The 27773-nt window shown below is 43.5% G+C and overlaps 2 protein-coding genes across 3 annotated transcripts in view; one reads left to right on the top strand and one right to left on the bottom strand.

Annotated features, from left to right (window-relative positions):
* Positions 1 to 6338, top strand: part of LOC119853184 (plasminogen-like) — a 61228-nt gene extending 54890 nt beyond the window's left edge. Inside the window, exons 17-19 of the mRNA XM_038395897.1 lie at positions 1468 to 1574; positions 3026 to 3171; positions 5860 to 6338. Of these exons, the coding sequence (XP_038251825.1) occupies positions 1468 to 1574; positions 3026 to 3171; positions 5860 to 6021 (415 nt within the window). The 3' untranslated portion in view covers positions 6022 to 6338. The remainder of the gene's footprint in view (positions 1 to 1467; positions 1575 to 3025; positions 3172 to 5859) is intronic.
* Positions 6339 to 13435: 7097 nt separating this feature from the next.
* SLC22A3 (solute carrier family 22 member 3) overlaps positions 13436 to 27773 on the bottom strand; it is a 46945-nt gene continuing 32607 nt past the window's right edge. The window contains exons 6-11 of one of the 2 annotated variants that reach the window (XM_038395839.2): positions 21725 to 21822; positions 21388 to 21602; positions 17748 to 17856; positions 15778 to 15890; positions 13939 to 14038; positions 13436 to 13797 (exon numbers count right to left, since the gene is read on the bottom strand). In XM_038395839.2, the coding sequence (XP_038251767.1) occupies positions 13743 to 13797; positions 13939 to 14038; positions 15778 to 15890; positions 17748 to 17856; positions 21388 to 21602; positions 21725 to 21822 (690 nt within the window). In that variant the 3' untranslated portion in view covers positions 13436 to 13742. The other variant, XM_038395838.2, reaches the window with a different exon arrangement.

Genomic DNA, 27773 nt, shown 5'->3' with positions numbered 1-27773 from the left:
ACATGTCAAACACATTCCAAAAGGATCCCAAGAGGTTTAATAATGTTTTTTAACAGGGAGTGCCTCATAGAGATTTTCTTAGAATTTCTAAAATCAGGAGTCAAAATTTGGAGAGAAGTCGGCAGTATGGTCTGATCTTGAAATATCTCTGTTCCATTTTCAACCTATGCAAGCCACAATTTGAAGTCTAAGCAGGGCACCTGAATTAGTCAGAAGAGTTTCATATGGATCTTAAAGCAAGACTATTTAAACCTGGCTCTTTGTCAATACATGGAAAATGACCTGACACCTGCTAGGTTTTGTGGATCCTGAAAAAGAAATGAATTTCTTGTTTTCTGCTGCAGAAGATATTCTCTCCAAGATGAAAGAGACGGGTGTTATGCCCATGTTATGCAGGTGTAAATGATTGCACAAGGTGCAAGGAAAGAATCAGATCCCAGGCATCCAGCACCTGAATCTTGGTTGAATCCCGAGCAGTCCAGTTGCATTGCAAGCAGACGGGCAGTTAAGACTCAAGATGGTTATGTCTAGGCATGTAAGGACAGACCCTGCTCTGTCATCTAAGCATGTGGAGGGCCCCCTGCCAACAGAACCAGTGTGGTTCTGTTGCACAATTTTGGGAAGGGAGGAGACAAATTTGGAGGGATTGTAAAAGAGGGTGCCTTCCTGACTCCCGACAGGCTGGAATTCTGCTAAGTGACAGCACCACTGAGGAGGGGTGGGTGGAAGTGGAACAGCAATAGGGCTATGGTTGGAGCATTTTCTGCCTTGCGGCTCCTATCATCATCTCCCATCTTGAGGAGGAGATGAGATAGGGCTGCAGTAACGGCCATGGGGTGTCTCCATAGCTTCTCCTTGGTCTGGGTGGGAGGATTTCTCCCTCTGGTGGAACTACCCAGTGCCCAGCCCATCTGAGTATTTAATGATGGGCTGAACATTTGGGCCCCGATACAATAATAGTCAGGCATCTCTTGTGGTATACTGAAAATGCCTGTGTATATTTGCATTTGCCTGAAGCCCTGACCAGGGTCCTGCTTAGACATCCAAGCAGGCACCTCTGAAATCCAATCTGTCACGCTGTGGCTTGGCAAATTCTCTGATTTATTTTAATTTTATTTCTTCCCCTCCAGAAGGATCTGCCAAGTCTCTCCAGCTGCTCGTCGCTTCTCCCCTTGCCCGTACATGCACCACACTATGGGAGGGTCCTAAGAAGAAAGCTGTTTTGGGCCTAAGAGAACACCTCACTTAAAAAAAAGTTCTACCTCAAGACTTGCAGGGCTATCCATAGTTGCTGAGCACCAACAGCTCTCCTTGACTTCATTTGGGGATCAGTGCTCAGCACCTCTGAAAACCAACATTGTTGTGCACCAAGTCTCCCTCCAGAGCCTCAGAATGTAACTGGTGTCAGGGACAAACAAGCTAAAGCTATGCATCTGTGGATTTGGTTTTCATTTTGTTTTGTTTCAGTCCTGCAGTAATCAACAATGAAGTGATCCCAGCTTGTTTGCCTTCAGAAAACGTGATGTTAGGAAACAGAGCAGAATGCTATGTGACTGGCTGGGGAGAAACAAAAGGTGAGGCACATTCAGTGCCATTGAAAGATCAATGCAAACCCCAAATGTATGCACCCTCTGTGCTCGAAAAAACAAATCAATATACATCAGTATTTACCATACAGCAAATATCACTAAGCAATGTGATTCTTTCTACCTCCCTCTCTCTATGAGTTTGTCTCATCATTCAGGAATGTGCCACTGAAATCCATGGAGTTACACCTTTATAAAAGCAGTATAAAGCGAGAGGAGAATCAGACCTAACAATCTGTCAACCCATTCCCTCTTTATCCTCCTGTCTGTTGCCCCAGCTTGGGTTCTGCACAGTCAGCAGGGATATTTTTCTAGCCTTGCCCCTACTCTAAACTGCATGATGTTGACTTAGTTTATTCTCTTGAATGACTTTCTCACAAAGACTCCAATCCGTACTCAGAAGGAGACTTGTCCTCATTTTCAAAATCTGCCACATTGCCCTGCTTGATTAGAACGTTGTCTGCTATTCCAACCCCTTTATCCCCTCAGTTACACCAGTGATGCCATTCCCTCGTCCTGTGTCTGTCCTGTCTGCTTAGGCCGCAAGCTGTTCGGGGTCAGCTACTTTGTGTGTTTACATTGCCTAGCACACTGGGGCCTATTCTTGGTTGGTCCTTAGCTAGTACACGCCGTTCATAATAATGATAATACCCCATTTGATTCCTGCTCCCATCTGTGCACATTTTTCCATCTTGGCCCCTACATAAGAAATGTCCTTCACATACTTGTTTGCCATGCCACTACTCTCACTTTAAGACCCTCCTCTTAAAAACCCATCTTTTTCAAGATGAGTGACGTGTCTGTACTCAACATTCCCAGTCTCCACAATGGTTGGGACCTTTGTCTTATGATGTTTCAAGCAAACTGTCTGTCAGATTCCTGTTCTCAACTGTGGATTTCTTTGGCCTCAGGGGGTTCTGTGGCATCTTGCAGGTGGGTAGATGCATATTTGAAATGTCATATCCCATCACCACACTGGCTTCCAGATGTTTTGACCTTTGCAGATTTTCCCACCCTGAGGTTTAACATACTTGAGCTAGCTTTAAAATAAATCCAAGCTAATGCCTTCATCTTTTTTGCTGAATCAGCCGTGCTGCTATCCTAATGAGAGCCTATCAATACTAATCAATACTAAGCCCTTGTCTGCTGCTTTTTATTTATTTATTTCAAAGCACTTTACAAAGGAAAATAATCAGTATTATCTTCATTTTATAGATAGAGAAAATGAGGCTCGGAGAAGTTAAGTGATTTGGGCAAAGACTCCCATTGACTTCAATGGGCTTTGGATCAGGCCCACAGTGAGTCAATGGCAGAGCCAGGAACAGAAGCCAGGTTTCCTGATTCCCAGGCCAACACCCTATCCATTGGATCATACTGCCTCTGCTATGGAGTTGATTTATCTGTGCAATTTATACTTATTTTGTTGTTTACTCACAAAGGTACTGGTGGAGAAGGTAAACTTAAAGAAACTGGCTTCCCTGTGATTGAGAATAAAGTATGCAATCGCCCTGAATTTCTGAATGGAAGAGTTAAAAACACTGAGCTCTGTGCTGGGAATATTGATGGTGGTACTGACAGCTGCCAGGTAAGAAAAGAATGGGGACATCAAAACTGGCTTTAAGCATAAGCAGGAAAAATGACACTTGGGGCTCTGTACTTTAAGGGGCACAGTATTAGCCTCAGCAACTCATGGCTCAATACCCTCTTGAAGTGAAGAGCTGAAAATACATAGAGAATCTAGTTCTCCCTCACTCCTTCTTCCATTGGTACAACCGGAGGTGGAGATCATTCATACCCCCTCATCCCAAGCAGTGAGTGGGTGTGAAAAATCTACAGTTGACCCTGTGTGAACTATACTCCATGTTGGATTCCTTAGACCTTTCCTTTGTTAGGGGAAGGCATGTTAGTGATGAGTGTTCATAAGTGTAGAAAGGCTTTTTTTTTTTAGTCCAAAGGATTAGGACTGAAGTGTTTCCAGTTTTCTGATTTCCTTGAGTATGTGAAAGGACTTTAGAAATGCTCCTTAATCTAATTGACTAAGGGGATCAAGCTGGGAGCTTTCCTCATTGAAAAGCTGGGACTCCTTGATAAAAGAAGAGTGAAAGTAAATATGAACCTGCCTGAGCAGGCCTCCTGCACCAGCAATGTTAATGGTATTTCCTGAATGTGCAGAAATCTCCATGGTGTGCCTGTCACACAATGGGCATATGTGCTTGAATCAGGGTTCTGATATTTACAGGTAGTAAATTTCTGACCAGGTGGGACATAATGTGTGAAGAAGCTACTGTAGGTCTAGAATTTGGACAGGAGCTCAGATCTGTTCTCTTGCTCCCTGGCTTTCCAGTGCTGCCTCCTGTTTTTCCAGTCAGCTGCCAAACGTTTTTTTTTAAACCCTTTGATCCCCCCACTCACTCAGAGGAGATGCTCTCTTGGTGGCTGCGTTAGTGAGAGGTTCCTTTCTCTTCCCTGACCAGCTTATTTACTATGCCCACTGCCCTCTGCTTCTCCCCCAGCTCCCACTTGGTGTGTGGGTCTCACTGGGTAGGAGGAATTGGGAGTAAGAAGGCAGAGGCGTCAGCTCTCCCACAGGCATGGGTAGCAGCAGCAATAGTGCCACCCCGCTTGAAGATCCAAGACTTCAGCAGGAGAGGAGTAGGAGAACTGATGGGATGTTCTGAAGGAAGGAAGTGGGGGTGGGAGAGAGAGGAACTCAAGGGAGGAAGAACAGGGTTAACTGTGCAGTCAAATGCCCCTTGACATCATTCTCTGATTCTACAAATAGGTTTCATGCCTGGCTGTCTCTAGTACTGTGGATAAGATGCAGCTTTACAAAAAAGCAATATTGCCAATTCAGATATTTGGGGGAGGGGTGAATTCCAGGCCCAGCCTACCCCCCGCAGGGACCCTGTTCTGGTGCCTGCTCATTCCTCTCCCTGGCAGGGACCCCAGGTCTCCCTCGGTTGGGGAGTCTCCCCCAGCGGAGCAAGTAGGGCGGTATGGTCCAGTACGCTGTACCACTAAGCTATTTATAGCCAGTAGGCTGTACTGGAAAGACACAGGAGGAGCAGCACATGGGGCGGCCCCACACTGGCAGATCCTCCAGAATGGCTGTACCGCCCCCAGCCCTTCCATGCAGCTGTGTGCCTGCATCTCCTGTCTGGGGTCTGTACAGTGGCCCCGCCGGAGGACAGCCGCACCGGAGGAGTTACCGGTGTGGGGCCGCCCCACATTCTGCTCCTTTCGTTGCTGCGGGTCCCAGGAGATCCCTGCGGTTCAGGACTCTCCCAGGAACCGCAGCGGCGAAAGGAGCAGAACCCCACGCCGACAGCTCCTCCAGTGCGGCTGTACTGCCCTTAGCCTCGTGCCCCCTGTCCTGTCCTCCAGCAGGGCTGCTGTACAGACCCTGGGCAGGACTCAGGAGATGCAGCTGCATGGAAGGGCTGGGGGCAGGGCTCAGGGTGGTACAGCTGTGCCAGAGGAGCTGCTGGCGTGGGGCCGCTGGGCAGCCCCCCATTCTGCTTCTTTCACTGCTGCGGTTCCGGAGAGCCCCGAGGTTGAGATGTCTCCAGCACAGCAGGAGGAGGACAGAGCCCCCCCACCTCAGGTAATGTGGGATGGATCATGGGGAGGGGAGGGGGAGAGCATGGGGCCTGGGCTAGGGGCAGTATAGGGTCATTTGAGGAGTCACATGGGAGGTCATGTGGGGAGGTCACATGCCCCCCCCCCACACACACACTTTAGCGGGTGCAGCGTACCAGTAAGAAATGAATTCTACTTGTACCACTAGTCTCCCCTCTCTTACATGAGCTGGTGCTGCCAGGAGTCAAGTTCTCAGTGGACTCCTCTGCGCTCCACTGTACAGGAACAGACTACCTATGCACCAGAAGGAGGGGTGGCTGGGCCAAATTTCAGTGGCATTGCACCAACTCAACTGGAGCGATGCAACAGCCATGATTTACTATAAGACTGATGCTTAAAAGTGTCAAGGTAATGGTCTTCACGGCATATGGAACTTTGACCAAAAACCTTGGGGCCAGAGAGGGGACATTCACGCACACACACCAGTTCCCTTAATTGGCACCACTGCAAAAAAAATCAACCAACACGCAGGCAGGGAAAGCATAGCTCCTCCCTGGCCCCAGCTGAGGAGTTTTCTTATGACCACATATTTGGCCTGTGAAGATATTTCCACTTCTGTGCCTCCGACCTGCATATTACTGTTTGCTTATTGTGCTTTCAATAAGGTAGCAACCCTCTTTCTTCTTCTTTGTAGGGTGATAGTGGAGGACCCCTAATATGTATTGAGCAAGAAAAATTCTTCGTTCATGGCGTCACCTCTTGGGGTCTGGGCTGTGCTGAGCCCATGAAGCCTGGTGTTTATGCCCGAGTTTCTAGGTTTGTTAGTTGGATTGAGAGGGTAATAAGTACCAGCTGAGTCCTGGGGATTCACTGACCCCTCCTGGAAGGCAACGCACAAAGCAGAGATGTGGAATTCCAAATACAGTGTTGAAATCAAAATTATTTACAAGAATCTGAAATAAATATTGTCATCTATTGTAAGTTACTGTAAATTAACAGTCATTGCCAAGAAACCAAACTGACTGTTAGCCTCCTTTGGTGTGTTGTATATTCTACAATGAACACGTTTGTGAGGTACTTGTTGAAAAATATCCTATTCTCTCTTTTCCATAACTGGATCCAAATACTTTAATCCTTGATACAGTACCAGAGCAATAAAATAGAAGGGGAAGTAAACACTTTGCAAACTATTTGTTTTTTGTGCTCTCGGGTTATTAATAGAACTACCCTATCATCACTAGTTACCGCAGTTCAAGTTTACTTTTCCTGGTCTCTAACAGGACACTAATTGCACCCAACTGAGTGGTGTAAAGTAGTGGTCCTCTATCTATGGATCTTGGACTGCACGTGGTTCTTCAGGGCAACAGCAAGTGCCTCTAATAGAGTTTGAGTATGATACATTCACTGCCTGATGCTCCCGACCCTCTGCCCTATACATGTGAGAAAGCAGGGGGAGTTCTCAGCCAACTCCCTGGTGCTAGGTGGGCTTTGCTCTCCTCCACACTCTACACACGGAGGGGAAGAAAGAAAAAAACCACTGGAATTCTCGTTCACTCTCACCAAAAGCCAGAAGGGTGGAACAAGGAGAAGGAGAAATATCCTCACCGTACACTATCTGTGAGCCGGAAAATGGGGAAAATTCATCCCTCCTAGGGGAGGGTCAAGAGAAAGAGGAGACTAGCTACCCTCATAGCAGCCAGGTGGTAGGGAAGATAGAGGAGACCCCCCTTGTATTTCATATGCCCTGGGTGCATGCCATTTTATGCAGCATTTTCCTGTGGTGTTCTATAGATCTGGTGGAAGAGAGGAGAAACTCATTTTTTGTAAATGCAGTTTTTATTGTTACGGACACGTCTGTATCAGCACAAAAGTAGGAATGCTGACTAGCAAATAGACCCTCCCCTCCAACTAGTCCGTGGTGAAGACAGAAGCAGCCAGTGAGGCAAGTCTTTACAGCAGTGAATGACGGCCCATAATGGCACATAATAAAATGGCGTAAGAGCCTCAGTACCAGTCTTGCCTCACTATACACGCTTTAGTTGTTGTGATAGGGTCGGGCCAGATGGCTATAGGAAAGTAATAGAAGGCAGATATATTAGCCCCAGGCTAAGTAGGTCCCTTTTCCCTGGGTAAGGTAACAGGAAAGGTTCCAGAACAATCAGGAACCTTCTGGAGACAATTAAGACAGGCTGATTAGAACACCTGCAGCCAATCAAGAAGCTGCTAGAATCAATTAAGGCAGGCTAATCAGGGCACCTGGATTTTAAAAAGGAGCTCACTTCAGTTTGTGGTGTGCGTGAGAGGAACTGGGAGCACGAGGCACTAGGAGCTGAGAGTGAGAACACGGATTGTTGGAGGACTGAGCTGTACAAGCATTATCAGACACCGGGAAGACGGTCCTATGGTGAGGATAAAGAAGGTGTTGGGAGGAGGCCATGGAGAAGTAGCCCAGGGAGTTGTAGCTGTCGCACAGCTGTTCCAGGAGGCACTCTAGACAGCTGCATTCCACAGGGCCCTGGGCTGGACCCCAGAGTAGAGGGCAGGTCCTCCCAAGTCCTGGTCAGACACAGGAGGAGTCGACCTGGACTGTGAATTCAGAAAAATAGCCAAGCTGATGGCTACCGTGAAGCTCCAAGGCAAGTAAATCCGCCAATAAGCACAAGACCCACCAAGGTAGAGCAGGAACTTTGTCACAACTGGTGTTAGCAGTGGGATCTGGTGTCCACAGCGCAGCAGAAGAAGGAGGGTGTTCAGAAGAAAAAAAAAAAAGGAAGAGGGTCTATTTTTTTTTTTTTTACCACAATTGAGGAGGTAGTGCGGGCATTGATACAAGCCACGGCTGCCCAGCAGGAGGCTATTTGTGTCCAGGCAGCCGCCCAACAGGAGGCAGTGTGGCTGCAGCAAGGGACTAATTGCCTGCTGATGGATCAGGATGCTCAAGACTGGGCTATGTTGCAGGAACTGGTAAACCAGGTAAAGGCCCTTACAGAGCTGAACCGCGGCCATGATGGGACACAGATCATGCAGGCCAGCAATTGGCTGCAGAAAATGACGCGGGAGGATGATGTAGAGGCATACCTCCTGGCCTTTGAGAGGACAGCCCAGTGGGAAGCTTGGCCCCAAGAACAGTGGTCTGGCATCCTTGCTCCATTCCTGTGTGGGGAGGCCCAGAAGACCTACTATGATTTGCCTGAAGAGGCTGTGGCAGACTACCCCCCAGCTGAAAGCAGAGATCCTGGCCAGATCTGGGGTAACAACCGCAGCGTGGGCCCAGCAATATCATAAGTGGAGGTACCAGGAAAACAAAACCTCGCGGTCCCAATTATATGACCTCATCCATCTCGTACGAAAGTGGTTACGAACTGAGTCCCGGAGTCCGGAGGAGATACTGGAGGTTCTGGTCATCGACTGGCACATGAGAGGACTACAGACAGACCTTCACACCCCCGACTGGGAAACCCACTTAGGAAAGGTGGCAGCGGTTCTGGACATGCTAAGACAGGCTGGCCTCACAGCCAATCCAGCCAAGTGTGCTATAGGGCTAGCCGAGGCTAAATACCTTGGCTACATTGTAGGAAGGGGCATGGTCAAGCCCCAACTAAACAAACTAGAGGCTATCCAAAACTGGCCCCAGCTGAATCGGAAAAAGCAAGTTTGGGCATTCCTGGGTATTGGGGTACTACTGACGATTTAGTCCCCATTTTGCTACCCCTGACAGACCTGATAAAAGCCCGGGGTCCAGACATGGTGAAGTGGACAGATGCCGCAGAGAAAGCATTCATGGATCTACAGACAGCCCTCTGCAGTAACCCCGTGCTTATAGCCCCAGACTTCAACAAAGAATTCATTTTACAAACAGATTATTCTGAAGTAGGATTGGGAGCTGTCCTATCGCAGATTGTCGGAGATGAACACCCAGTCCTCTACCTCAGCAGAAAACTCCTCCCGAGAGAGAAGTATGCTGTGGTTGAAAAAGAGTGCCTAGCTGTGAAATGGGCCATGGAAACACTACGTTACTACCTTCTGGGATGACAGTTTACCCTTGTGACCTACCATGCACTCCTCCAGTGGATGCAGCAAAATAAAGAGAAGAATGCAAGGGTGACCAGATGGCTCCTGTCCCTATAACCTTTCCAATTCACCATACAACACCGGGCTGGAAGCCACCATGGCAATGCAGCTGGCTTGTCACGAGTACACTGCCTGACGTCCCAACCCCATAATGTTTAGCAGAGGGGGGGGATATGTGACAGGGTGGGGCCAGATGGCTATAGGAGAGTAATAGAAGGCAGATATATTAGCCCTAGGCTAAGTAGATCCCTTTTCCCTGGGTAAGGTAACAGGGAAGGTTCCAGAACAATCAGGAACCTTCTGGAGACAATTAAGACAGGCTGATTAGAATACCTGCAGCCAATCAAGAAGCTGCTAGAATCAATTAAGGCAGGCTAATCAGGGCACCTGGGTTTTAAAAAGGAGCTCACTTCAGTTTGTGGTGTGCGTGTGAGGAGCTGGGAGCAAGAGGCACTAGGAGCTGAGAGTGAGAACACGGACTGTGGAGGACTGAGGAGTACAAGCATTGTCAGACATCAGGAGAAAGGTCCTTTGCTGAGGATAAAGAAGGTGTTGGGAGGAGGCCATGGGGAAGTAGCCCAGGGAGTTGTAGCTGTCGCACAGCTGTTCCAGGAGGCACTCTAGACAGCTGCATTCCACAGGGCCCTGGGCTGGAACCCAGAGTAGAGGGCAGGCCCGGGTTCCCCCCAAATCCTCCCAACTCCTGGTCAGACACAGGAGGAGTCGACCTGGACTGTGAATTCAGAAAAATGGCCCAGCTGAGGGCTGCCGTGAAGCTCCAAGGCGAGCAAATCCGCCAATAAGTGCAAGACCCACCAAGGTAGAGCAGGAACTTTGTCACATTGTATATTTTCTCTTCCTGAGAGAGAAGGATTTACACCCTTTTGTGATTAATGCTAATGAGAGTTCTGTCTATAAAGCATCACACATTAAGCCACAGCTAATACCACATGGTGCTACAACAACAGTTTTCCTCATGAACTCCAACAGAGGGAAGGAAAAAGAGAAACAAATACTAGTGAGTGCCAACCAGCCAGAGAGATTGTTATACATTTTCAGAGGCCAGTCACCTGTTCTTTGTTCCACAGCATAATAAACTGCCAAATCTCAAACTTTTCAGAAAGACTTTCTGCTCCCACAGTAGCATTTTTACATTTAATTTGTGATATGAATTTGGACTTTGATTCTTCCATAGTTCATTCCACAGACATCTCTGCCTCCCAGAACACATAAGAAATGTGATTGTTTTTGTGACAAGGTCTGAAGTGCCGCCCATATGAAGACCATCATACTGTCTGGCTACTACTGTCAGTAAATCCAGCTTCCAGCCATATCCCTGGAAATAATTTCCACAATGGGCTGCATGATGATCACGCTGGGCTTGATTGAAATAGCCACCCCTGTCTTTTAGCCATTACACAAAACTGCCATCATCACACTCTTCATCTATGAGTTTTACAGGAGACCCCTCACTTCAGGACTTTTGATCCAGAAAATCGTCTTCCTGTGGGTTTTTTTAATCGTGTCTGCTTACTTTCACAAAGCCAAATGTTTGCTCCTGCTAACCCCTCACAGAGTAAATACAAGCATCAATGAATGACCTGATTTCTATTGTGCCTCCTATTTTGCAGCTTTGTCTGCTAAATTCTGATGACAAAACCTTTATTCCTAGTGATAGTGTAAGAGGCAGTCAGAATACATTCCTTGCATTCCAGGTTACGGATGCTGTATTGACAGTTGGAAAATTCACCCTTTGACTTTTAAACAGATCACACTTGATATAAAGGCACTAGAAGATGATACGTAAGAAACTCTGTGATAAATGAAATCACATGCTAACTGTCCAGTCCTGAGGGTATTTAAGCCCCTTGCCTCTCGCTGACTGCAATGAGTATTGAGGGCACCCAGCACCTCTCTGAAGCAGGCCCTAATGTGTTTCTTGGATCATTCCTTAACCAGTGCTCAGACTGGAGGGCATATGGTTGGGTATACCATGTCTTCACTTGTTCCTTCTGCTGGTCAAAAATGTTGAGAAAGTGTCGGAGCAAACATTGGAAGTAGGGCCTGGAAGACAGATAAAATGTTCCCTTTTTTTCCCTCCTCATCAAAAAGTCCTGTAAAGATTAATCGGGATGAATCTAATAGGTGTCTACAGAAATTACTCTAAAAACCTGTTGAATTTAACAGAGCGTGATCTCCTCTTGATAGAATTTTTAACATTCACCTATAGACTTTAATAGAGAACTATATCCCTGCTAGAGAAATGTGTAGGACTCTCCTATAAGGCTCAGAAATGATTAACTCATTGAAATTTATACTTAAAAGCAGATGTGACTTTGCAATTAAAAGAATTATTTTCATAAGCAGCAAAATATTGGTCCATACACATATAAGCCCTATTTCCCACTGCGGAAGAGGGGAGAGGAATTCCTCACTTTAGACCTCAGTGCACCTCCACCATCTCATTCCTCCCCTTCTACCAAAATATTAAAAAAATAAGCAAAAAGACAGTGTAAAACAAAGGGAATGGAACCTAATTAAGGTGACCAAAGGGATTTTGGCATTTATGGGTATTATAACAGATGACTGTATAATGTACTACAACTAATATGGAGGAACTCTCACAGGCATTGAGATTTTATTTCTCCATCTGTTTATTAGTGAACATTAGCACAAGTTTCATTTTTCCTGTATAAGATACATACTTAACCTGAAAATATAACCCAGGTTACTATTAAAATAGTATCATATTAAAGAGTTAGAAGACATTAACAGATACATGCCTGATGTATTTAGCAGCAACACTTTAAGTTAATTTCCCAGACCTGAAGTAGAGCTCTGTGTAGCTCAAAAGTTTGTCTCTCTCACCAACAGAAGTTGGTCCAATAAAAGATATTGCCTCATCCACCTTATCTCTCTGATCCACACGCATAAAATTGTAAGCTTAAAAAGACCTTAAATTCCTAACAGGGAGTGTGCAGGCATTCAGTTATTTTACATACTGATATACATTGTCTACATTTTATTCTGGACAATACAGAATGCCACTCTGAGCAAAGTACAATCAGAAAGGCCTGAAAAATAAGTTCTTATGCTACTAAGAGATGTCAGGATTACCTGATCAAACAGACATTCTCCTAAATGGATAGTGGACTTATTTTAACCTTTCTTGTTTATTTAATGTTTTTCTCAATTCTTAAAGTACCTTGATATAAGAGCTCCCTCAGCTCTGCAGTGTTGTCTGTGGTTTACAGAAGAAGCCATGGTAATTTTAATTATATTGGTTATAAGCAGAATTGCTTGACATTTTCAGTGGCAGAGGGAAGTTTGTGTTGTATTGGTCAACTGCCTGCAGTTGCACTTTGTTGTTGCTTGATATGTGATTGAGAATTGAAGGCATGAGAACAATTGTCTCTCAAGGACAGCATCAAAATACGATGTGTTCTAATTTGGCATTACAAACCATCTAACCAGATATTTTAACAGAGATGCACATTTGGTTCCATTCCTTTTAGTTTGTAAGGAGTTTTGCCAACTGTCTTATTGTCATTTAACTACGTGTCAGGGGAAATTCTTATTGAAAAGTAGTTCTGCTGGTCTTCTGCGTCTCATGGTCTCTCCTTCTGTTGCCTGTTCCAAGCATGAATGCATTTTATTGCTATCATGGTTCCTGTTTTCCTTAAGCAGACATGACAGTTGGGTGGAATGGACTGGGAAGAGTTACGAAGTGTTGATGTACTGTATATAGCTCACCGAGTTCCAGTAATGAAGGAAGCACCTTGTATATCGGTTATTTCTCCTATGGTTTCTTGAAACCTTATCTTACAAATAATTGCTCCTCCATGCCACGCTTTTGAGATGGTCAGTCTGGAGCATTAATTGTTCAACCACAATGTGGTGCCTGCTAAATTGAGAAACTCTATACTATAGTCCCTTCACCAACTCTGCAATATCAATCCATCCCAAACATTAAGAATATCCTCTTGACATCTACACATTAGAAATGAGGCTCACACTCTCTCCATCCTCAGTGTCATCAGTTCCCTTTTTCCCTAAGCAATTCCTTGTTTGCTTTTCTGATTTTTCAGAGTCTTTATCGCTTGCTTTATCTGCTTCCCCCCACACAAACCATCACAATTTTAAACCACAATTTCCTTAAATTATTGTAATATCAAGGATGAACAAATGACCCGGACATATACAAATAAGTAAGAATTTACTGGGACAGGCAAAGCAGCTGATTTAAGTGGGTATTCTCTAACAAGAACCACACAACACTCCCCTCCTGGAAACAATGGATTCTGAAAATATGTATTTAGTTCTGTAGCTATATACAAATACAATGTTTATTTAAAACATCTTCATTCCTAAAAGAAGTACTTGGGGGTGTCTTTTGTGACACAGCTCAGTCCAACCTCTCCAGAGGACTTTAAAGCAGTTATCAGGTGGAAATCAAATTCCTGGTGTGAGAACAGGGACGTTTCGCTCAGTGCTTTTAGTGAAAGATCATATATAGGAGGTATCTTGATGCTTCTTTTTCCTGCCACTTTTACTTTGGAGACTGAAGTAACAGAGGGAGGGAAAAAAAAGAGATATATTTCTAAGCAATAGCACCGTCCAATTTATTTTCAGTACAAATGTACAATTCCCTGCCCCTTGCTCAAAAAATCTCATCAACGTGATATTGAAGGAAAGAGAGTACCTGGAAAGCTGTTCCACATCCTCCACTGTCTCTGGTAAGGAAATTCCCTTTGTCTCAGGTAAAAACAGCACTAAGATCCCACAGATAACTGCAAGTATACCTATGACAGGCATTGAAGAAAAAAAAAAAAAAAACAAGAACCAAAACTGGTTTGCCATTTTTCACATTCTCAGGACAGGTTTGTGGTACAAAATAAGAAAAGGGTAGAAAGACCTGAAGTTGCTCCCAAAATGCTAAGTAAAAGCTGAAGACCCGTTTCTCCCCTGCCTTGCTTCTCATTTGGTCATTTACATTTTTGGAAAGTAAGTGTGAAATGTTACCATGCTGATTGTAAAGTTTTTGGGGGCAGGGACTTTTTTTGTCCTGTGTTTGTACAACACCTAGCACAGTGGGGTCCTGGTCAATGACTGGGGCTCCTAGGCCTGATGAAAATACAGATAATAATTTTACACCCAGTTACACAATGTTGTTGAGGATCAGGTCTTCAGAGTGCAGCAGAAATTCTGAATACAAAGGTGTAAACTAGAACATCTAGATACTGCTATGGCTTGAGCCATAATTAGGCATTAATATGCTTTCAATATTAATTTGAAAAATAAATTTCTTTTCTTCTCTCTTTTTTACTTTGTATTTCAAATCCTCTTTATCCACCTCTCTTTCTTTTTCTATGTTCTGTCCCTCCTGTTCTTTCCTCATCATGTTTCTGTTCAGAAAAACATGATTTAGTCTTCAGACTCAGGATTTCCTAACAAAAGGAAATACTTTGCTCACACAATTAGGCTGTGGAACTCATTGTCACAAGACACCACTGAGACCATGAGCTCATCGGGGAAAAAAAGATTAGATATTTATATGAATAACAAGAATATCTACAGTTAGAACAAATTAAACACGATTTTTTGGAAGGATTATAAATCCTCATGCACTAGGGAGTAAATCAACCTGGAAGTCAGCAGGAAAATTCCATGTGACCAGATTATCCAGCTGCAGGGTTTCTTGCACCTAACTTTGAAGCATCTGCTACTGACCCCTGTTGGTAACAGGATACTGAACTACATGGATCACTGTTCTGAACCAGTATGGCAATTCCTATGTTCCCGCAAAGCAGGACCTTAAGTGGGAGATAACATGGAAAACACCTTTTTGGCCAGATCTGCTCTGTTGACTTTGATGGAGCTATACTAACTTCCAACAGCAGAGAATGTGGTCCTTTGTTTATTTGGTCTGATGAAAGGTAGTCACATATGAAAACTATCCCGAAAATGTTAGAAACCCATTGCTGCAAGCGCTCTGTTTTGATCTGTAAACACATTTTAATGGCTTTTGAGGGGTCTTCCTTAGAGGGGGCTTAGACCTTTGGAGGGATACAAATCCAGTGGGACTCAGTTAGAATGCCTCCTGGAGCTCCATAGATGTGCAAGCTGATGTAACCACCATCATTGAAAGGATGCAACACAACTCTCCTTTGCACTTAGGTCATCTGTGCCGGCCAATGAGGATGGAGATGATGTATTTGGGGAAAGATAGGTCATGCAATAAAACTCTTCCCAAGAAAAGAAGATGTGTTAGTAAGCAAATTAAAAACAAGTTGTAATAAAGTGGTCATCAAGGGATTAACTGGATTATTCACAGTATTGTGGATGGGAGCCATGCGTCCACCCTTCCCTTATTTCCTTTTTATTTAGTGGCTGTTTTCCCCACTGTGTTTGTTATGTTGCTGATTAAAGCAGCAAATTCCCAGCCTGCAGTACTGTAAGTAAAGTATGTTTCTTATGCACTGAACAGTCTCTTTGAAAAAGAAATACTCTATCCAAGGTTGCATTTTAAATGATTTCTTACTAAAGATGATTAGAGGTAGCTCCATCCAGATGGCTGCTAATCGGAAGAGAAGAAATGGGGCTATGATACCCCCTAGGTCACACAAACTCGAACACAGGGAAACACCAAAGTTTCTGCAAAAGAAAGGTATTCATTTTAGAGGGGTTAAGACAATGTAACCTAGGAGATGCATGTGTTAGGCCCAAAATTATCTCATAATCAGGGCATACAACACACACTTACATAAGCAAAGCAGTGCAACGAGTCTAATCAGTGAACACATGAGAAAACCGAGGGTTACTGAAAAATAATATATTGAACATAGCAGAAACTGACGGGAAATTTTAAAAGAATTCCAGCAACTTTAAGAGCCAGATTCTGCCACTGGCACATCAGACTGTGAATTACCCAGTGATCTTCCCTAAGGGGATTTCAGAAGCTGTACCTCTGTGGAACACTAATCCTAAATCACTGCACACAAAGCCTTCCTGCATTCAGACCTTTAAACTAACCAATCTCAAAAATAAAGTACTATTGGCACGATCCTTTTGCTTTAGCTACAGCATGGACTTTAGTGTGGGTAGCTGCCCATGTAAGTACCCAGGGTCCCTGGTGGGCTTCTGCAGCCCCTGCTGAAGCTTAAGCTGCCACTGCTTCATTGCTATTGCTTCTTCTGCTAACTACGTTAAAGCTAGCTCAGACGTATCTACACATGCTACAGTCACATCTCCATTTGCAATGTAGACATACTCTTGATTTATTGGGATTCTATAATCAGCTTTGTCACCATCTTCCTGGATAACCTGGGGCAACTTCATTTAAGTTCTCGGTGCCTGTTTTCCCATCCTTAAAATGCTCAGACCCAACCAAAGTTAAATTGAATGTTGAAAGAGTTTGTGAAACACTGTATCAAATGCTTTACTAAAATCCAGATATATTGCATCTGTGTTTCCACAGCCATTCACTTTCTTATTTTATCTTTAAAAGTTATCCAGATTGTTGCAATATACCAAATATCTTCCAATCTAATTTCAACATGACACAAGTGAGAGTCGGAAACCAACAAAAAAAACTGAAGGAGGAATGGAAGACTAAGGGTAACAATTACCAGGTTATCTAGTTATTCAGTAAATCAAGTGTCTGGACAGTAGGAATGTTTTATATATAATTGGTTTGATGCATAGATAATAGGTTAGGGTAACAGGTCTATTTTCTTATGGGGTGAATTATTTTCCTTTCTCTCAGCCCAGAACGCTCAGCCTGGGCCCTTTGGACTGCAAAGGGGTTAGAGAAATCCAGCCCTAACTCAAAGAATACTGACCTATTTGCCTTGCAAAGCACACCAGGTGGACCTGGACTGTTTTGGGGTTGCAGGACTGTTATATTTTGCCGTTTTTGTTTGCCTTCCTGTTGGGGGAGTGCTGAATGAATCCCTGTTTTGTAGCTAGAAAGACACTGACTCTGTAACAACCCCTGTAGCTGAAGGAAGGTACTCAGAAAAAAGGGAGGTACCCCTGCCCGGTCTCTCAAAAGGGGGCACTCTAGAGGTAAATCCTAAAACAATTAGCTTGTTTATTTCTTTAAGAGGTATCAATTTAGACAGGGTTAGCTGCATTGCTATACAGGTTTTGGCTTGTTGGATAGAAAATACATTCTTCTGAGTAATGTCTTTCCTTTACAGGTCTTTGATTATGTTGCCTCCTCTGTAATTTGTCTCCCATGGGACACTATAACGCTGCATTTTCAAATTAAATAGAATGTCTTAAATTATGGAGACACCAGTCACACCTCCCTATTTAAGGTGGAGTTGAGTTTTGCATTTAAAATGCATAAGAAGAATGTCTTTCATAGAGGTACTGCCAAATTAAGCCTGAACACTGGCACAGTTACACTGTAAAGCCATTTACTATTCAAATGTGTTTAATGCTACTGAAGGCAACTTCCTTAAGTTTAATGTGGATTTCAGCTGTGCATGAAAGAACGGCAGTTACCTTAATGTTGTAGGATACAATTCACTGTTCACAAGATACACAATTTCAAAAGCCATGGTGATTCCCAGTCTTCCCAGGGTGGCTACTGTGGTTTTCAACCACAGGATATCTGTTAACAAGGTAAATTCAAAAAGAAAGATTGATGAAATGTGTTTTACTTGTCAGCTGGAAATCATGGGGCTCATTCCACTCTTCCTTACATGGGTTCCACAGTGAGTTCAATGGCATTACCACTGACTTATATTGGTGTAAGTGAGCAGAAGCAAACATCAGGGCTAGATTCACAAAGGGATTTAGGCACCTAATCCAACATTTAGGCACCACTGACTTTCACAAAGCCACTGCTCAGCCTATGCCTACACCTGGAGGGGCCTAAATTTCTGCTGGGTGGGCATGCACAAAGCTCCCTAAATCCTGATGCTGCCTCACAGGCAATGGAGCCTTCTTTCATGCTACAGCCCCAACAGGATACTCAAGCAAGGTGTTCCCCTGCCTACCTTGCCTGCAGGGCCCACTCTGGTGGGTGTGCTCAGAACACGAGAACCTACGATTTAGTGAATTTCTGGCTGTTCTGGCTGTAACTGAAAACTGATCAAGGGAAATACTTTTTTACACAACGCATAATTAGACTGAGGAAGACATTGCAACAGGACGTCACTGAAGCCGACATTCACAAAGAGACTGAACATTTCCATGGCTAATAAAACTATCCAGAGTTATGATTGTTAATCATCGTTAATGCTAACAACAGATTTGGAAGGGATATTGGGTTTAAGCCATTTCTAACAGGGAGCTGGATGAGACCGGAAGTGGGGCAGATGACCCCATTCTGCCTACCATGGAGTTTTGACATTTTCCCCTAAGGCATCTGGTGTTGGTCACAGTCAGAGACAGGCTAATGGACTAGATGGACATTGGGTCTGTCCAGTCTGCACCTATATCTTTCTCAAAACTACCCTCCAAGCCCGATCAGGAAGAGTTACATCAGAGGGACCCTGGATCAAGTTTAAGGAAGAGGAGAAGCAAAAGGGCATTGCTGCCAGATATCACTGTGTGCTGGCATCTATGGGTGTTCAAGTTTTGGCTACTCGTGCTTTGTTGTGTCACCCAGGCCAGTTTGAAGACTCAGAAATCAATTCCAACCCACTGACTCAACGAAGACATGTTGCATAATGCCAGGTGTGGGAAAATGGGTGGTAAATGTTGTTGCCAAGCTCCCATGATCATATCCAGATTGTGCAATCCTGTGCTTCATGCAGGCTGCTGGTCATTATCCAGGTGTGACGTTTCCCCCCTGCAACATTTTTCTAAATCAAATTATAATTAGAGCTGAGTCAGACTGACTCCCAAATAAATCTGGACAAAAATGTCTCTTGGCCTCATAGAAAAGTCCTCCAGAATTTAATAAAAAAATGAAAAAAATTTTCTATAGTTTTTTTCACCATCCTATAGATTTTATAATAGAAAATTAAATGCCTGCTATGGAATTCTATAGGATGGCTCAAAAAACTCTAGAAGGGATATCATTGTCTATGAAATTTGACAAGATTTTAGAGTAATTTCTAGAGAACCCTATCAAATGTTCAGAGGTCTCTGTAGATTTCATCCCTATTTAATGGTATTAAAGACTTTAGTATTATTATTTCATGAAAAAGAGAAATGCATCTATTTTCTTTTTGTCTTGAATTTTTTGCAACAACAAATTTTTTTGCTGGTGGAAAAACCTATTGAATCCCCAAAATCTGTTTGTGTGCGTGCCTATGTGTGTGAAAATGGTGACTTTCTCCTGGCAGCAAATTCAGAGAAATCAGACACACACAAAAGTAACATTTGAGGGCAGAAAGGGGCAAAATTTCATCCTGGATCAAATTCATGAACAGAGTTGAAGCTGTTAAATGGGAGAATGATAACGGGGACAGCTGCTTTCATAGGACAAATTTAAAGAAAATATTTTTTCCTATTAAACTGAATAAATGTTCAGTTCCTTTAACAGAAGGATTGTAATGACTGGAACTATGGCACTGGAATGTCTGGTTGCATGACTGTCCTATAGATTACCATGACACATTACAAACTACTCACTTTTAGGCAATAATAAAAATACCTGATGCATAATAATGCCCATCACTGACACCATACTTTCCATCCAAAGTGCTCTGCAGAGGAGGGTAAGTATCATTTCAAACTGCTTTACAAACCAGGTGATGTGACTTGCCCAAGGTCATAAAGCAAGCCAGTGACAGATCCAGGAACAAAACTCAGATCTCCTGATGCTCAGTCCCTTGCCATTGAGGCTGGATTTATTGAAATAACTGAGCTGCTGAAACACGTGGTGTTGTCCTAAAGTAAATTTTTAATAAACTTTAAAAATGAGGCTAATTGTGGTAAAACTGGATCCACTGAGGAATGTGTTTCTGTGAAGGATCTTTTATTATGCTTCCAAACCCACCCGTTTTCATAAGCTCCATTTTACAGCTCTTCTCTTGGGATATCTGCCTGCTAACTGTTGCCTTTTGGTATAATTTCTGGAGCTGACACTGCTAAGGCGAATTAGTATTCACAACCCTGACTTCATTCTGCTGATGACATCCATAGGGAGGGGTGATCCTTTCTAATGGTCATTCAACATCCCATGTAGCTCCAACCTAAACTACTCTGAAGCAAAGAGCGGGGACTTCACAGTCAGGGTAAGGCTCTCTGTTCTCTGTCTGCCTTTAGTCTGCAACACCTATGAATGCTTTCCTTGGGATACACAGTTTTCTGTAACCACATAGTGGAGAGACATCAGTTTATAGAAAAGAATCCCTTGTCAGGGGTGTCGAGTCTCACCCCACAGTCACCCTGGTACTCTTTGAAGCAGGACAAGAATTACTAAAAGGGGAAGCCAGATCCTCTACCTCTGGTCTGTCCCCTTTGAATTACCAGCCGGTGATTCCCTTTGTGTAGGGGAAACCCTGGGGGGGGGTGTCAAGCCAGGATAGCTGGCTCTGTACCACCTGTTCCTGGCCTCTTCCCCATGCCAGGGACAGGATGGATGAAACGAGGAATGGACAGAGCACACTGCACTCTAGCAAGCCCAGGCTAATGGAATTGCCTGTTACTGATACTAGAGCCAAGAATCTGACTCAAGAGCTGCTAAGACTGACCAGCAGGAAATATATCATTTAAATAGGTTTGTTTCTTTTCTCAGACACTGATTTATTTGGAGATGGGAAGTTTCCCCAACTACCAATTTCGTAGCTCCATATCTATATGATAAATATCTTCCCGGCCAGGGAATGAGTGTATTTCCCCTTTCTTCATATTTTTGTTCTGTAGTTGGCATTATCTTTTGCTAACTGTATCACAACACGCTTTTTACCTTGGTCCACCAATTCAAAACCTTTGTGTGGCTTCAACCTCTTTACTCTAGGAACTTCATAGAGTAAATAGCGGATGCTCTGTAACCTGAAGACTTTAAATCATGATTTCAGGACTTCAGTAACTCAGCCAGAGACTAGGGGTCTAGTATAGGAGTGGGTGGGTGATGTTCTGTGGTTTCAGGAGGTCAGACCTGATGATCATGATGGTCTCTCTGACCTTAAAGTCTATGAGTCTGTGAGATAAATCACTGATCTTGGAAAGCTAAAGAAAGAGTTACCTTCTGGTAAGAATGCAGTAATTAAGCATGCCACTCCCGCCGCTATGTTGCTTATGACAAATGGAAGGCGTCGGCCAATTCGATCGATTGTCAATAAAATCAAGAGAGCGGCAGGTAATTCCACAGCTCCGGAGATGAAAAAGTCTAAGTACAGGTTTCCTCCTATAATTCCTAGGCGCATAACAAGCCCTTGGTAAATCAGGGCACTTGTAAACCTAAACAAAAACCATTGAGACAAACACAAATAAAGGTAAGCAGCTGACTTAAATTTCAAGTTTGAGAGAATCACAATACCGAAAAAATAGAACCCTCAAAACCCAGTAAAATTGGGACTTACCAGGCATACATTAGAATCAACGTGTATTTTCTCATATGGGGAGTTCTAACCAGATCGAGAAATGAAGGATTACTAACTTCTTCATCTGTAACTGTGATCTAAAGAAAAGCAAACATCAGAATCAGCAGACCATGGCAGGAACCCAGGCCACCACAGCTGAGCTAGTGCAGCAGCTATGGGAGAGGGCTCAAAATGTAATACAACTGCAGACTAATTTCCAGCTCCTTAATATTTTGTAATGACAACATATATGCCAGAAAAAATACATCTTAATTTCCAGCTCCTATTGAGTTTCAGGAGGAAAAAACCCATATTTTTACTTGTAAATGTGGAAGTGGACTTAGAGGTCCCTGGGAGGCAATAAACCTGGCACCTTGCAATGCCATTTTTACAGCTGCTTTTCAGGGCAGAATTGAACTTTAAGGATGACACAGAGAAGGAACTCAATTGTGAGTTCATTCCCCACAGCCAGCCCATGAAATTGTAATGGGTGACGGTCAGAACAAAGGGGTGGGTCTGCAGAGGAGTAAAGAGATGGAGAGAGCAAACAACAATGGCCTTGAGAGTTTTTTTGTTACTACAGCTGATTAGCAGGAAAAAAGTAGGGAGGAGGACACTATCAAGAAGTGAGGCCAGGGTGGAAAGGCCCAGAACAGAGAAAGATTAATGTCTGCCCTCCCCAAAACATTTAAATGAAGCAGAAGTCAATGGGCCTTCAGAATGTGCTTATAATTAAGAATGTGCACAAGCATTCTGCTGATTTAGGTCTTTTCCTTAAAAATCTACAAATTATTTAGAAATATCAATTAAGCAACCCTTCCCCAAGATGAGGAGGAAAGTATCGTTTTCTCCATTTTACAAGTAGGTAAAACGAGGATGAGAAAGCACACATGACTTAGGGCCTGTCTATACAAACAATTAGACCACGGCAAACTGGGGTGTGAATCTCTCCCATGCTTGCTGCCTGAGGTTTAACTGTCTGTGTGCACTCTGCAGGTGCATGTTAACAGTTCGCTAATGCGCTTTGAGCTACTCCCAGTTCAATGAGGACTAGAGCAAAGCTCTCTCACAAACTGTTAATGTACATCAGCAGGGAGCACATGAACAGTTAGACCAACAGCAGGCCAGATTCACACCCCAGCTTGCTGTGATTTTCGTGTAGACAAACCCTTAGCCAAGGTAATACAGCAAATCAACAGAATCAGGAGTAGAATCCAGAAGTCTTGATTGAGGTTTTTAAAGCAGTGCAAGGGATTTAGTCCCACACAGTCAGTGGAAGAGGTGTGGCTAAATCCCCTGTGTGGCTTTGAAAGTCTCAGTCCCTGACGCTGGGTCCCTTGTTCTAACCACTCAATAGGTATCATTACCTCCCACCGATGGGGACTGGCAGAGCAAACAGTGAACCAAGCACAAAAGAGGATTGATAAAAAAAGATGTGATTGTGGAAAGAGAAAGAAGGACCCCCCATTTTCTCCCATCTGTGCTGTGAAGTCAATGGAAATTACTTTGTGTGGTGGAGGGAAAATGGGGCCAAAGGGAATGTAGAGACAGAGACCATGCTGACTGATGAGGAGAACAATAAACTAGGTCAAACAGCATTGCCCAGTGATCTGATTCAACCAAGACTGTATATATGAATTTTATTTTGCATTTATTCCTCATTTCATAATATATAACCTTAACTTTTCAGTGAGATAAACAGCCTTTGAGTGAACTTTTAACATCCCCTTTAGCAAAAAGAGTGTCCCAGAACACTGGAAGTGTTAATGAAACCGCAGTTTGCCCTGGGTTCTCTTCCATTCCCTTCATCATTGCTAGGAACCCTCTTCCCATCTTTACATCTATTTTGTTTTCTGTAACGGAGTTAGATATTTTCTCAAAGTTGCTTCCATTCTTTACATGCCAGCTCCATTTTTTTTAATCCTACAATTTGTTTGTCAGGCATTCATTTACATTCCAGATCAGAATCTGCTGGTTGCTGACATTTGTTATGGACACACTCATGAAGGAGATAAAGCTGCTTTCATTTTGTTTATAAGAACATGTTGGCAGTGACCAGCACGTGAACCTTGTGCAAATATGGTATTCATTTTCCCCTGCAAAGATAAATCAAGCAGTCTTAACACAATGTCTTGTCTGTCTCAAGTGCCACTAACACTAGTGGAAATAATGTTCGAGTGTGATTTATGGGCTGGGGGAAAAGGACATTAAAATCATTGCAAAAAAACTTAACTCTTCCAAGGTCAAATCTTGGCCTCACTGAAATCAATGAGAGTTTTCCCATTGACTTCAATGCAGCCAGAATTTCACCGTTAGTACCCAAAGACATGTTTAATCCTAACCCTGGGAAGAGCAAGGAGATTTTGTATAAAACAATGTACTTCATCAATTCTTATCTCATTGTTTCTACAATGGTATTAAAAATTCCAGTAAAAGTTGTGCACTTCACAAGCTTCAACGCTGATCCTGCAAACTTTATACACTGTGATAGTCTCCAATTCAGCAGCCCATGTCTATTCAGCATAGCACCAAGCCTGGTCTTCACTACAGAGAGATAGATGCTGCTGCATCGATTTAGCAGGTCTAGTGATGACCCACTAAATCAATGGCAGAGCGCTCTCCAGTGGACCCCTGTACTCCAGTTCTCTGAGACGAGTAAGGGCAGTCAACCGGAGAGTGTCTCACATTCACACAGTGCAGTGAAGGCACCGGGGTAAGTCAACCGAAGCTACGTCAACTCCAGCTACATTATTAACATAGATGGAGTAGCATAACTTACGTCGATTTACCCCCATAATGAAGATAAGCCCTAACAACCTCTTGAAGTCAGTGGGATTTAAGCATACACTTTAAGTGCTGTGCTGAATTACAGCCAAAACGTATAAAATTAAGAATATGTGTAAGTCTTTGCAGCATCAGGACATTAACAACATGAGCAAAATCTTCTGTGCATGTTCAGAGTGTAATTTTCCAAGGCTTACATCTCTGTCTAACCAACTTCAGTTTTCACTAGAATACTCCAAGTCATTTCTCCTCAGAGAGGATAATATCCACATCTATCCCTGCCATTTTAATGAAGAGATCTTTTTTTTAAAAAAGACGAGATATTTTTCTATAATGGGAAAATAATTTGTTCCTCTCTCCTGTCACTTAAAAATGGATGAAGTGATTTTGCACATATGTTTACAAATGGACAGAGACCAACTGTAAACCATCTCAGCTTGAAAAATGAAATTTTCAGGAAATTATGCACAACTGAGAACAGGGGGTTACACTGGAAACAACATTTAATAAATTATGACCAGTCTCCTACTATCACAATGCTGTAATACAAATACTGAACAAAATAATGCTCATCTCTCTTCGCATCACACTCATTACTTGAGCTAGTTGGAAAATATAGCATCAAAGCAGAAGTATTACCAAGAAGAGACTTATTGGTTTCAATGAATATTTAATCAGGAAGGTTTTGGGGTCTGAGGGAAGGGAGTGGAGAGCGAGTGAGCGAGATACTCTCTTGATGGTTAGGCACTGGTCTGGGATGTGAGAAACTCAGGTTCAAAGCCCTGCTCTGCATGATTCAGAGTAGAGGTTTTTCATTCCCATATCACTCTGAATCAGGCATGTGTCCCAAACTCTCTCACACATACTCATTCTCTGTCTCTCTCAATCAAAAGCTCAGGTTTCAACACAATTATGTTTTTGAGAAAACATTCAAAAGGCTTTTGACTTGTTCCAGTGAGGAATAAAACCAACATTTCAGAACCTTGAAAACTGCAGTGTAACAGAAGTGTCCTCCGGTCACCTCTATTCATCAACAAGGTATCTGAGTGCCAATAAAGGCTCTGATTTTCTGGGCATCTGATCTTTTCAGGCTCTCTTGAAAATCTTAGCCAAAGTCCATGCATGTAATGGTGGATTCTCTCTCTCTCTCACACAAAGAAAAGGAGTACTTGTGGCACCTTAGAGACTAACAAATTTATTTGAGCATAAGCTTTCGTGAGCTACAGCTCACTTCATCGGATGCATTTGGTGGAAAATACAGTGGGGAGATTTATATACACACACAGAGAACATGAATCAATGGGTTTTATCATACACACTGTAAGGAGAGTGATCACTTAAGATGAGCCATCACCAGCAGCGGGGGGGGGGGGGGGGAGGAGGAAAACCTTTCATGGTGACAAGCAAGGTAGGCTATTTCCAGCAGTTAACAAGAACATCTGAGGAACAGTGCGGGGTGGGGGGGAGAAATAACATGGGGAAATAGTTTTACTTTGTGTAATGACTCATCCATTCCCAATCTCTATTCAAGCCTAAGTTAATTGTATCCAGTTTAGATTGGAAATCTATCAACCTCATGAAAAAACTCGTACAGATACAGACAGACATCATCTTCCTCTCCAAATGCAAACAGATGGACATCATACCAAAAGGACTGAAGGTCAAAAATCCATTGCAATCTACATACCACACAGACTATGCTGACAGCTTGTGCCACACACTCTCAAAGAAACTGTGGAACCACCTGATCAACATCCTCTACAGCAAACAGGGAAAGATTAAGAATGAGCTCTCAAAACTGGATATTCTCATAAAGAACCAACCTTCCAAACAAACTTCCTCGTGGCTAGACTTTACAAAAACTAGACAAGCCATTTACAACACACACTTTGCTTCTCTACGAAAGAAAAAGGACACTAAACTATCTAAATTACTACATGCCACAAGGAGCCACAACAGTGGTTCCCGTAACCCACCCAGCAATATTGTTAATCTATCCAACTATACTCTTAACCCAGCAGAAGAATCTGTCCTATCTCAGGGCCTCTCCTTTTGCCCCTCCACCCCCCGAACATGATACAGTTCTGTGGTGACCTAGAATCCTATTTTCGACGTCTCAGACTCAAGGAATATTTCCAACACACCTCTGACCAACATATTAACCCACAGAGACCTTCCTATCAACACTACAAAAAGAAGGATTCTGGGTGGATTCCTCCTGAAGGTCGAAACAGCAGACTGGACTTTTACATAGAGTGCTTCCGCCGACGTGCATGGGCTGAAATTGTGGAAAAGCAGCATCACTTGCCCCATAACCTCAGCCGTGTAGAACACAATGCCATCCACAGCCTCAGAAACAACTCTGACATCATAATCAAAAAGGCTGATGAAGGAGGTGCTATCGTCATCATGAATAGGTCGGAATATGAACAAGACGCTACTAGGCAGCTCTCCAAAACCACTTTCTACAAGCCATTACCTTCTGATCCCACTGAGAGTTATCAAAAGAAACTACAGCATTTGCTCAAGAAACTCCCTGAAAAAGCACAAGAACAAATCCGCACAGACACACCCCTAGAACCCCGACCTGGGGTATTCTATCTGCTACCCAAGATCCATAAACCTGGAAATCCTGGACGCCCCATCATCTCAGGCATTGGCACCCTGACAGCAGGATTGTCTGGCTATGTAGACTCCCTCCTCAGGCCCTACGTTACCAGCACTCCCAGCTATCTTCGAGACACTACTGATTTCCCGAGGAAACTACAATCCATTGGTGATCTTTCTAAAAACACCATCCTAGCCACTATGGATGTAGAAGCCCTCTACACCAACATTCCAAACAAAGATGGACTACAAGCCGTCAGGAACAGTATCTGCGATAATGTCACGGCTAACCTGGTGGCTGAACTTTGTGACTTTGTCCTCATCCATAACTGTTTCACATTTGGGGACAATGTATACCTTCAAATCAGTGGCACTCCTATGGGTACCCGCATGGCCCCACAGAATGCCAACATTTTTATGGCTGACTTAGAACAACACTTCCTCAGCTCTCGTCCCCTAATGCCCCTACTCTACTTGCGCTACATTGATGACATCTTCATCATCTGGACCCATGGAAAAGAAGCTCTTGAGGAATTCCACCATGATTTCAACAATTTCCATCCCACCATCAACCTCAGCCTGGACCAGTCCACACAAGAGATCCACTTCCTGGACACTACGGTGCTAATACGCGATGGTCACATAAACACCACCCTAT

Source organism: Dermochelys coriacea, chromosome 3, assembly GCF_009764565.3.
Source record: "Dermochelys coriacea isolate rDerCor1 chromosome 3, rDerCor1.pri.v4, whole genome shotgun sequence".
Lineage (NCBI taxonomy): Eukaryota > Metazoa > Chordata > Testudines > Dermochelyidae > Dermochelys > Dermochelys coriacea.
This window is presented reverse-complemented; position numbering and strand designations above follow the sequence as displayed.